The following is a 12,215-nucleotide window of genomic DNA, read 5'->3' as shown; positions in this document are numbered from 1 at the left end:
TCTATTGTGGACTTTACAGGGAGCGAGTGCAGTGAAGCTAACTGGGAGTATTTTAGTATTTGTCGGTATACGTGCATATCTTTAAACAGTTAAAAAAACGAATTAAAGAAAATAAATCCTGCATGTGCAATCATATTGTACTGGCTGCATAATATTCCACAGCATAAACTAAAAGCATTCAGTTTATTCTTGTGCATCCACTGCATGCATTCACTTTATCCCAGTTCTCTGGTTGCTTTTCTATGAAGCTACCTGCTTTTTGTAAATGCCTTGAGGCCTAAGGTCATCACTAAAAATTATCTTGCTTTAAACCTCTAAACCTCACTCTTTGCAAGTGTTCTGCTTGTGGCAGTGTTCATGACAAAGGTCATCTGCTATCTGATTATAATCCATCTGATAGGCATCCTAAGGTGGAGAGAGCGATGGGGGACAACAGGCTGGTGATGCCTTCAATAGTAAATTTGAGAATCACTATATACTGTAAGACTTTTATCCTCCTGACTGACTGTGAAAAACCTTTGCCTCACACAGTTAACCACATACTTTTACATATTACATTGACAGACACATGCAGGGTACTAACAATATTTTCATTATCAATTAATTTGCAGATTATTTTCTTGATGAATCAATTAATTGTTCAGTCTGTGAAATGTTAAATACAGAGAAAAACTGGAACCAGAAAAGGTTTGGCATTATTATTTGAAAAATGACTCAATCAGTTATTAAAATAGTTACAAATTGATTTTCTGATTCTTGCAGCTGTAGATATTTCAGTTTTTCTCTGATGTCCAGCTGCTGATTATGTTCAGATTTATCCACAAAGTCATAAAAGTAATAAAAGTCAAATGTGTTTGATGTAACTATGATGCTCATTCAAGCCAGTCAAGTGGAGAAATTTGAATCATAAACCTGAACATGTTCTCCAGACGGCAGATGTTACCGCAACACCTGCTTGATCATATACTGTTTACTCTTTGCCTCAACAAATATCTTGCAGAGAGCACATTTCCGTTGGGGTGACGTCTGAAACATCTGCCATTCACCAGTTGGCCCATTATCAGTAAATCCGTTAGAGCATGTTAAAGGTTTGCAGGGACCATGATTAAATCCTGCAAGATGTGTCCATTTGATGAAAGCAAAAAAACAGTTTAGACTCCCAATAGACATAAAGACACATCGAGACACTACCTTTAACTTCATGGGGTTGTTTTTCCCAATAATATGGTAATTCCACAGTGAATGATCATGTAGGTCTTTTACTGTGTGATCAGCTCTGTATAATGGATGCAAGATCAGCCCTTGCCATTTTGATGACCGTGCACCAGCTGTGATTTAGACTAAACTTCTCACGAGTCTGAAGAACATTGGAGATTTCTAAGTGCTGTTGAGCCAGATCTCCAGGAGATGTCAGCAAATATCTACAGTATGTAAAGTAGATGCCTTTCATTCATCAGAGACAAGGTTACAGATTATAATTCAAAGGGCCTTTTCCTCACTGAGAGTCAGAAAGCCTTGAGATGGTGTATCCATTGTATGCATAAATTAAACTGAAGTTACATAAGGAAAAAAAGCTCTGAGGAAAAAGTAATTCCTTCCTATGAGTGCTATTTCCTCCAACCTTTGTTTTAATTAACCTAACACGTTTCTTCATTTGATACCGAAAAATACTGAACCTGGTTTTTCAGGTTGGTCTGCAGGTTTATCCTGTCCGAGGTCTTCCCCCCCTATACATCCTAAGTGCTGAAAACAGGTGCATAGAATTAGGCCTACTACAGCAGCTCCAGCATGCTAAACTGCTGTCAGATCAGTACAATACACCAGTGGCTAACCTGTAGTTGTAACACATCAGCACACTGTGTTTTGTGTGTCCAACAATAGCATCTACTCCCCTGTGGCCGTGCCAGCCAGTCGGCTCAGCACAACATTCAGCAAAGGGCTTCAGAGCTCATCAAACTCAAAACCTCCCACAGAAACAATGATCCATATCAATTTAACCCAAATGCTAAAGCGGGCACGAAGCAGATTTTCCTCGTGGGTTTCCGATGACGTAAGAAACTTTAATCCGGAGGAGACTTTATGCCCAAGGCTACCCCCTGGATGCAAACATTAAACACCCCACAAAGCTTTTTATTCTGACTGAGCAACGTGTTCAAATTAAACTGACAGAACGGATAGTGGATTTCTTTGGTGTGTACGTGTGTGTGTGTGTTTGTATGTGTGTTTGTGCATGCGTAGGCACCCCTTTACTTTGCAACTCTGATGCTTTGTGCTTCTCAGAGGGATATACTGTGTATCTCGCAGCTTTGAACTTCAACACACACAGTGCAAGCAGTTGCCAAGCAATTACAGAAAGCCTGCTCTCGGGGTGTGCCTTTGGAAAACCAGACAATGTTTTCTTTTTTTTTAACCTTTTTTTTTTTTTGTTTGGTCAGAGAATGATATAATAAAATATGAATGAGAAATATGTTTGGTGCCTTGGTGCTCCCGTGTCTGCGAGGTCCAGGTGGTGTGGTAAAGACAATCCGTCTCCTGACCATGGTACCCAGCTGGGACGCTGAGGACCAGATGGTCTGCTCACAACAGGTAATCACAGCCAGCATGCTGATAAACTGACATCTACACAAATAGGTTACCAGAACTACCCAAAGCATTTGGGATGCCAGTCTCTGGGGCTTTTTGTATTCAGTCTGGCACCGGTGCTGTTCAGTAGTAGTAGTGAGTAATGAAAAGGAGCTTAAATGTGGATTTTTCCTCCCTTAAATGTTAAGATTCTTTTATTCATTTCATCCAATTATAGATGTGACTGTGCATGCTTCATTGAATTCTTCATTGTAAGAAACCCACATTCATAAATTCCTCCCGAACGTTCCTAGTGAGAGTAAAGATGTAATGCCAAAGGATGTCTCAAAGAAGTTTCCGTTTGTAAGGTGAATATTATTAAGTTCTGCCATGAAAGCAAATTATAGAGAAGGTCAGCTGCAGGGGCCCGGTTCCTATATTAATACCCTGTTCCCCCACAGAGGAGAGCTACTTTAATACTCCTACTAGTTGAGGTTTCCATTCGCATGCATTCTTCGAATTCATTATTTTGAAAGGTTTGGGGTATTATTTATAGTGTATATGTTAAGAACTGTATACGTGGCATAATAAGGGGCCCTTTAAAAAGGCTGGAGTCGTTTCAGTGCAACGCTTTTAAGATGACGAAACAAGAGTTTGGAGTCCTGGAGGCATGAAAGGTCTTGAAAGTGCAGGTGATGCAGGTGATGCAGGTGATGCTGTGACATTAAGTGAATTTGAACATGTTATATAAAGATGTAGATTTGGCTACATGCAGATGTTGCCGTCAAGAAAACTGTAAAACTACAGTATCACCCAAAGCTATTGCATTCATCTTTAATGAAGCGAGGGAATTCATTATCATTATGTATAATAATCAGATATATTAGCAATAAGGGCTAATGCCTCGCTGTCAGCTTATTTTAGATAAATCCCTCCAGTGTGATACAAACAGCTCTATATTGCACACCTCCCCCAGTCTCTAACTTGCTCCCCCTACCTCCCTCTCTGCCTCTTTCAGCTCACTGAACTGAGTGAAATGTCTTTCCGACTAAATGATTTTTTTTTTTTGCACGGTGGGAACGTTGCCATGGAGACAGAAGTCCCCCCTTCCTCCTCCTCCTCCTCCACCACCACCAACGCCACACCATCCCAGCTCCTCCTCCCCTCCCACATTTCTCTCTCAACAGTCTACAGCATTAAAGCTTTGCTAACTGCTGCGTTGTCATGTGTGTATGTGTGTGTGTATGTGTGTGTGTGTGAGTGTGTGTCCACGCGTGATCATGAGGTGTGTGTTTCGCTCTTCTTGAACTGTTAGCACTGTCAGTTTGCTGCAGGTGCCCCGTGATGAGTGTGTCTATATACAGAGCTATCCTCCTCCACCTCCTGTCTCTGCTTCTACACACATTCACACACATCCTCCATGCAGCTATCTCCTCTCCAGGTTTTTCCCATTTGTGTCCTCCTCCTCCTCCACCTCCTCACTGGCATTCTCCCTCTCTTCATCCTCCTTCATTTGTTTAATCCTCTCCTACTCCTCCTTCTTTGTCATTCCCCTGCACATCCGAGCTCGGTCTTCCTTCTCTCTCTCTGCTCTCTCTCTCTCTGCTCTCTCTCTCTCTCTCTCTGCTTACAAGCCCAGGAGTTGCAGCTTGCTACTGGTGGGCATATATGCTTTAACAGGAGATAATAACCACATGACAAATAATATGAGTGTTTTAAAAATAAAGGGAGACAAAATAGAAGTAGGGAGGCCAGATGGAGGAAAGCACACAGGGCAGGCAGTCGTGCTCCATTTTGCATTTAGGCAAAATGCGGCCACAATAAAGAATTCATGACAAAGTGACTGAATAATTACACACGACTTAATGTACTTTCTGCACAGTAGAAAGTCAGAGAGGTTGGTGATAAAAAAAAAAGAAAAAAGTTGGGTTCAGGCTGCTTCTGTCCAGGTAGAGCGTCTTACCTCCCATACGTGAGTCAAATATAGACTGCACATCTGAAAGGCCCAGGGCTTTCCACTTTATATATAGAGCACTGCCTGGCACTTGTGACAGTAGCTTCACCCCCTTTTTCTGCCTCTCAACCCAGTGGATTAAAGAAAAAAAAAAAAAGCCAGTAACACAAGATTGGATGATACATATCCTTTATTTCCATTATCATTGCTTCAGTCACACTGTTACTTACACATTCACCGACATCCTGCGACCTGGTACAGCTGTCCCGACTGAAACAATCGCCCTGACTGAACCCCTCACTCAAATTCTCAGTTATTAACCAATAAAAAAGTAAACCTCTTGAATAAATTATATATAAAAAAACCCCAAACGATTGAAAATAAAGAAAAAAGAATACCAATTCGAGAAAGATAAATACAGCATAAACAATGTTATTTCATCATTGTTGTTTTTGACCACAGAGATAAACAATTGCTAGGTCTCCATTTAGTCATCATTAGTAGTATTAGTATCAAGTTCATTGTCAGATTTTGCTTAAAGCATCACTTATATAATTTTTCATTGCATCAAGTTGACATCATTCATGTTAATATAAGCATGCAAACATGTTTCCCCATGACCATTCAGAACTGCACTAACACGAGAAGACAGCGAGAGAGAGAGGGAGAGAGAAAGAGAAAGAGAAAGAGAGAGAGAGAATAGAGAGGAAGGGGTGTCAAAAAAGAAAAAGTATAAGAAAGAAAAATCTGGGTAAAATGGAAGGACGTGAGATAGCTGTGGGAGGTGGGGAAGGGACGAGGAGAGGGAAAAAATAGAGCGATAAATGCATAGGTGAGGTTGAGGGTGAGGTGGAGGTGGGGCGGAGGAGAGTAAGGGGGGTGGGGGGTGTAAGGATAGCTGGAGGAGAGAACGAGAGAATGAGTAATCAGACAGTAATCAGGCAGACAGAAAATGAGAGAGTGAGAGAGTGAGAAAGGGGTGGGAGGAGAGGAGAGGAGGGAGGGAGGGATGCAGGGAGGTGGCAGGCGGACGGACGGATGGAGGGATGGAGGGAGAGAAAGAGGGAATGATGTGCCGGTTCCACTATGAGTTTTGTAATCTATCACCAGTCAGTAACGCCAGGGCTAAATAGGGTTAGACACAAGCAGAGAGAGAGAGAAAGAGAGAGAGAGAGAGAGAGAGAGGAAGAAAGAGAGAGAATTATGGGGCTTCGAGACCAATGGTTCAATACCATATCTACTTATACAAGCGGATCAATAATCCCCAGATTGGAAAAACCACACAGAATACTTGCAGGTATGATGCAGGAAGTGTCACCGTCCCGTATATATATACCCAATCAAGTACACCAGGAAGTCTCACCATGTTTCCAACGGTCCAAAGGTAAAGAGAAAGAAACTAGATCCCTCAACAGACAACACACACACGCACACACACACTCTCTCTTCTATGATAAAGGTGCGTGTGTTTGTGTGTGAAAGGATGAGAGGGGGGCGGGGGGGAGAATGGCAACGTTATAGCAATACAAGTAGCTGTAGTGAGGTGTTGTACTGTTGTTGTTTTTTTTTTGTTGCTGAGGTTACGGTAGTAGTCGTAGTAGCGGTGACAGACATGGCTCTATAAGTCTGTATCGGTTTACACAGGAAGTGCAGAAAATCCCAGGCGCTTGTTTTCTCGTAACACCTCCTCCTTGTTTTCTTGCTATTTTTTCTCTTTTCTTTTTTTTTTTTTTTTTAAGGGGATCTAAATTTGTCATGATCGGTAGGCCGTAACAAATGAGCCTTATAGAAGTTGTTGTTTTTTTTCTTCTTCTTCTTCTCTTTTTTTTTGTGTTACTTCCCTTAAATTTAATCAAAGCACACCCAACAATTTTAATTTCAATCATTATACCATCTGTTTTTATCCCTCGGACATACAGTACACAAATTACTGAAAGAAGTACACGATCAACACAGTTACTTACATCAGGCAAAGGGTTAGAGAGGATGGCTGAATGATTGGCAGCTGATTTCAGAGACGACATAGACAATACAAACTAATGTCTATGAAAGACAGTGTTTCCCCACCTAGTGCAATGAGGCACATATAGTTCACACACACATAACACACATTCTCCCACATACACACACACATACACACACATACAAACACACACGCAATGGCTCCTTGTAAAGACATGGGACAGAAGACACGTTTGGCTCCGAGACGAGCATTTTTTTGTCTGTGGATGCCGGGGAATTTAGGGAGGGGGGAGGGGAGGGGGGGCTGGGGGGTGAAGACAGAAACAGGACGAGGGAGGCGGTGAGCACAGAAACGTGTCACACACAAGGTCACAGTGACACACAGGCATACACACACACACGGACGCGCACGAATACAAAACAAACACGCCCACAAACACGGAAACACACACTAATAAAAGCAACACGGACGTGTGTGTCCTTCTAAAGTCTTGTCAGGGACATGATGTGGACGTTTTTTTTCCTCAGTTGAAGCTGGACGATGACTTCTTGAGAAAAGAAAAGGAGAAGAAAAAAAAAAGTCCTGGAATGGTAGAAAAATAAAAATGGTGATATCCTTCCCTGTGGGATACATCCTCCAGCGAGTGCGCTCCAAACAGATGCTGGTCCGATCCTAAACGCAGGGTTCAACCTGTGTTGTCCCCCGTTAGGAGAAGTCTGCCAGTTTGGCCAGAAAGCTGGGGATGATCCGATAGTCCGTGTCTCTCAGAGGCTCACACCATCTCATCCTCCGTGGACTAAAAAAATGGCATGAGTAAACTATTTTCCTGATAGTTATATGTGTATGTTGTATCACACAAATGACAGAGCAAAATAATTGGAAGAAAATAAAAAGTTGATACTGATGAGCACCATGAGAGTCGTGACAAAAAGCATGAGGAAGAGGGACACATTTCAAGGTTGCGTAACATGCTTAAGACTAGTGAGTCTGTCCTCATTTTTCGCTCCTCTGACATCAATAAAGACCACTGGACACTTGGTCGTCTTTCCTCTGGAGAAGATAAGCCTGATAAGTCTAAAAACCAGAGGGTGCGGAGCCTGGAGAAGGTGTCCAAAATGGCCAGGAGAATCCTCCATGGATGTTTTGTCCTGCTAAGTACTACATGAGATGTTTTTTTTCTATACAGTACGTTAGATACTGTACACGAGAGTTGCAAAGAAAAATATCGACATAGTGATTTTCTTCTTTTATAGTCTGTACAAGGGCATGAACCTTTGGTCCTGGTTGAAATGACCATTCTCAGATGGCTTTCTCTTTTTTGTTTTTTTTTGTTTGTCTCTTTTTGTTTTCAAGAGATAAAAGTTTATCACATCACACTCCTCCTAGATGAAATACTACACTACTCTGAAGCACACATGGACTACGCACATACTACAAACTGTGTGTGTTAGTGCGTGTGTGTGTGTATATGTGTATGTATGTGTGTGTGTGTGTTTGATTTATGTGTATGTGTCTCTTGCCAGAACCCAAATTTACACCCGGTATCGGTCCTACTGTTTCATTAAGTGTCGGCATGTGTTTGTAAATGTGTAGTCTTATGCTCAAAGTGTAGCTTGTGATGGATGTTGTTTTTTTTTTTTCTTCTTTTTTTTTTCACCCTGGCTTGGTAACGGCAGCACAGGACTTGGAGGACTCATTAGCAGGAGCAAAACAGCACTAGCAGTTGGACACTAGCAGTGTCTCCGCGTCTCTCTTTCTTTGATGGAAAGAATTATTCACAGATGAGAGAAAAGAAAGGAAAGTCTGGAGCTGGAGAGATGATAATGACCTAAGGAAAGAGAGAGTAAGGGAGAAGAGGCAGATTAAGCAAGAGAGACAGCAGGGGGGTGAGAGAATACATAAACAGTATGCAGTACTGTAAGTCTGAAGGGAGGAGGGGTAGATGCATTACATAACCCATAACATCTAGATTATACAGATGCTTGTGCCTTAGAGCTCCTACATCTGACAGCTCCACAGCCTCCTCTTTATCACACACTCACAGTCAGGTCATGCTTTTAAAGAATCGACCAGTTTTTCTGTGTAAATCTGACTTGAGAGCGCACGCTGCAGAGAATGTGGATGTGTACTATACTTTATTTATAGTGAAGCTCTGTTTACTTGCAGAAATAAAAAAAATAAATAAATAAATAAAAAAGGTACTGGCTTGTTTGTAGAATAATGATGGACCCAATTCTAATACACTGCTATCTAGAAAACATTCTCACAGTATATATATATATATATATATATATATGAAAGCATATAAAACCAGGAGAGGCTCACAGTTTTAATCAGAGTGAGGACTGTCCACCACGATGTGCGGCTTAGGGGAGGGTGTTGTTGCACTCTTTGACACAAATGTACCGATTGCTTTTTCCTGCAATGGAAAAAGGAGAATTGACTCATGTTAAATCTTCACGACAAAAAGAAGCACTTTATATATACTCACTGAAGTAGAATAAAATTAATTTCTTTAACATTACTGTGTTCATTATCACAAGTAGCCTACTGTTAAAGCAAGGTTATGCTCCACAAGAAGCCTTTCTGTTAGAAGCTGAATGAGTTTATAGTTATACTGAACAGGATTGTTATAATACGGGGGATAATGGTGCACACAGACTCAGTGTCTCCTCCTGCAAGGCATTCATAGCGTTGCACTTGGGTGTTCACATGAGAAGTGACAGAAATAGTTGCATAAAGAAAGAAAAAAAAGGGGGACTTGAGAGAGAGTTTTCAGGGTATAAGGATAGAAGATGATGTATGCTGTGCAGATTTTTTTAAAACCCATCATACTTTGTGAGCTGGTTTTGAGAAAGTTACAGAAATTGTTGGACACAACTGCCCCAATCTAACGTCAGAAAGGTTTAGAGGGAATTGGTTTCCAAAGCTATTCTGATGGTGTATGCACCAACTACTGCCACTATTATTATAACCATACTTAGTGGTAGGGAGAAAATAGTAAGTTTTCAGCACAGTGCCGAAAGTTGAGTGAGCATTGCCATAGAAGTAGGTAGTGGGTATCAGACTGTGCTGTCATAAATCTACTGAGAGGTGACAGGTGACTCCATTCTCTCACCGAAGCAAAGAACAGACCTGGCCTTACATCTACACTGTATCTGCCCAGGCTACCTTACACTGGCTCCATATGCTGCCACAACTAGCTCAACTAGTCTTATAAATAACTCCTATCTATGTCAGAAGCTTAATATCATTCTCCTTCACACTGTGTGGACCACATGCTCAGCTACCTCTATACTTCAAATAATTGTTTTTAGTCATCAAGCCTAGCACCAACACAAGAACTAAATATAACACATAACATTTGCTATGACATTGTACTCATGCCACATAGATGCACAATCACACCTCACGCACACACACACATATGCACAAACATAGAGTCACGCTTCCACACACATGAACACACACATGATTATATGCACATTACCTCCACAAGCTGATGCCAGTGCTCTATTGGTTTGCGTGGATTGGCCAGCATGGCTGCCCAGTGCTCCCTCCCAGGACCTTCAGCTTCGCTGCCCACACGACACATCCCTATAACCTCGTTATGACCAATACTGACACGCAGCGAGGGATGGAGGGATGGGAGCAAGGACAAGAGAGACAGAGAGAGAGTAGAGCAGAGAGCAGACAGGGGAGGAGGAGGGGGGGGTGAAGAGAGGGAGAGAGCGGGGATATAATATAGGAGGGAGAGGGAGAGAGAGAGGGAGAGAGAGAGGGAGAGACAGGGTTTGTAAGAAACAGACAGAGAGAGTCTCATTTATCAACCTTGAGTACTGGGAAAAGAGTACAGCGGCTGAGGAAGGATATTGAATAGCAGCTCACAAATACACACACGGCCCTTTATAAAAGCTCGTTGTCAGCGGGGGAGCAGGCACGAGCACAAACATACAAAAACACACTGGAGATGCCAAATGGAGGGCAGACTACATAATAGGGTGGTTGTGCGTCTATACACAAACACATCAGCCAGCCAAGTGTTGCTGCGAGCGGCAGACAGCAAAAAAAAAAACCACACTGGCAGGTTTACACTTCTTCCTTCACCATTAGCATAAATCATGCTTATTCATGAAGTGCCCGCCTATGTAAAACAGGGGACGTCCACCAGGAGGCTGACTCATGAGGGGCCTTCGTAGTGTTCGACACAGGCGCAAAGATGTGATAACCCAAAAAGCAACAGCAAACATCGTGCTGCATGTGTGAACACGCGTTCAATAAGCAGTGCACTTCACAGTAATGATCGGCTCCATCTTAAAGCCCCCCCAGGCTACAATATAATAACAGCTCAGCTTCCTCACCAGTCATAGTCCATCACTGCGATGATGATGGATACACTTTCTATGTTTTCATTGGGAATGTCAAACACCAGCGCCTCGTTGTACGTTGGATTCAGTGTGTTCTTCTTAATGGAGGTCTTCCTCTTTTTTAGCCTGCGCCCGTCACATATCAGAGACGCCTTCACGTACGGGTCTGAAGGAGACACGGAGAGAGAGAGAGAGAGAGAGAGAGAGAGAGAGAGAGAGAGAGAGAGAGAGAGAGAGAGAGAGAGAGAGAGAGAGAGAGAGAGAGAGAATGACAGGGAGGGAAGGAGAGGGAGAGAGAAAATGAGCAGGGAAGGATGTAGAAGGAAATAGGAAGAGATGGAGAGAAAAAAAAAGGAGGAAGTGAGAGAGGTGGAATGAGAGGCAGCGAAAGCAGCGAAGAAGAAAGAGGAGAGAGAGAGAGAGAGAGAGACAGGAGAACGAGGGGGAGGAAGCAGAGAGGAAAAGATAAGAGGGGACTCCTGCAAACGCTGTTCGGTATTATGCTCACAGGTATCCGTGTCTGTAACACATAAAAGGCATGAAAATCAAGTCACCTTGGCAAAGCTGGATTAAGAACACAAAAGGAAAAAAGCAGCACAGGTTGAATCACTTCGGTTATCCATTCAACATGTGCAGCTCGGTGACAGCATCCAGGGGAGACACACACATACACACACACACACACACATGCACACAAGCTCACGACTCCAGTTTAATGCTGCATTTTTAAGCATCTTTCAGGCTCTGCAATCATCCTGGGATCACTCTGGTAATAATAACTGCGTGTGGCCATTATCATTTGAGATCTCATTTAATGGGAGAGGGCATTGCCGGTGCAATCATCACGTCTTTAAGTGAGGGATAACCGAAGAAGAAAATGCCTTTTGTTAATTCAATATTAGCATTAGCAATCACATCTCTTGATATTGTTCTCATGAGTAAAGCAATTTTTTCTCCTTTCTCCTTTCAGCCGGCTCGCTTTGACAGAGCTGATGTTTTACGGCTGAAGGTTGATTCTGCTTGAAACAAAAACACATTGTTAATTTTTTTTTTTTTACTGGTTGTTATTGTTTGTTAAAATTTAAAATACTTTACAGCTTCAGGGTGAAATATTTATTATGTATAAACTCTACCTCTTCTACTTCTATAAGTTAAAACATCTACCCTTCCGCAGTAAGAAATTATTCATCTGGTGATGCTTGGTGCATTTCAGTAATAATTTAGAACAATATTAAAGGTAATTTACTTTTTTCTACTTTCACTTTAACAAGCTTTTCTCAATTCTACTTGATTTCATAATGTCACAAAAGGAGCAAGCGGTAATGATAATGAGAATAGAAGCAACAGATTTGATAATAGGTTATACAAA

At 42.0% G+C, this 12,215-nt stretch overlaps 1 protein-coding gene across 1 annotated transcript in view; it reads right to left on the bottom strand.

Moving 5' to 3' along the window:
• Positions 1 to 8,808: 8,808 nt before the first annotated feature.
• Positions 8,809 to 12,215, bottom strand: part of syt3 (synaptotagmin III) — a 30,250-nt gene continuing 26,843 nt past the window's right edge. The window contains exons 8-10 of the mRNA XM_053338504.1: positions 10,841 to 11,012; positions 9,970 to 10,099; positions 8,809 to 8,898 (exon numbers count right to left, since the gene is read on the bottom strand). Coding sequence (XP_053194479.1) covers positions 8,809 to 8,898; positions 9,970 to 10,099; positions 10,841 to 11,012 — 392 coding nt within the window. The remainder of the gene's footprint in view (positions 8,899 to 9,969; positions 10,100 to 10,840; positions 11,013 to 12,215) is intronic.

The sequence above is a fragment of the Scomber japonicus genome, chromosome 18 (genome assembly GCF_027409825.1).
Source record: "Scomber japonicus isolate fScoJap1 chromosome 18, fScoJap1.pri, whole genome shotgun sequence".
Lineage (NCBI taxonomy): Eukaryota > Metazoa > Chordata > Actinopteri > Scombriformes > Scombridae > Scomber > Scomber japonicus.
The sequence above is the reverse complement of the archived record's forward strand: the minus strand, read 5'-3'. Positions and strand labels throughout refer to the sequence as shown.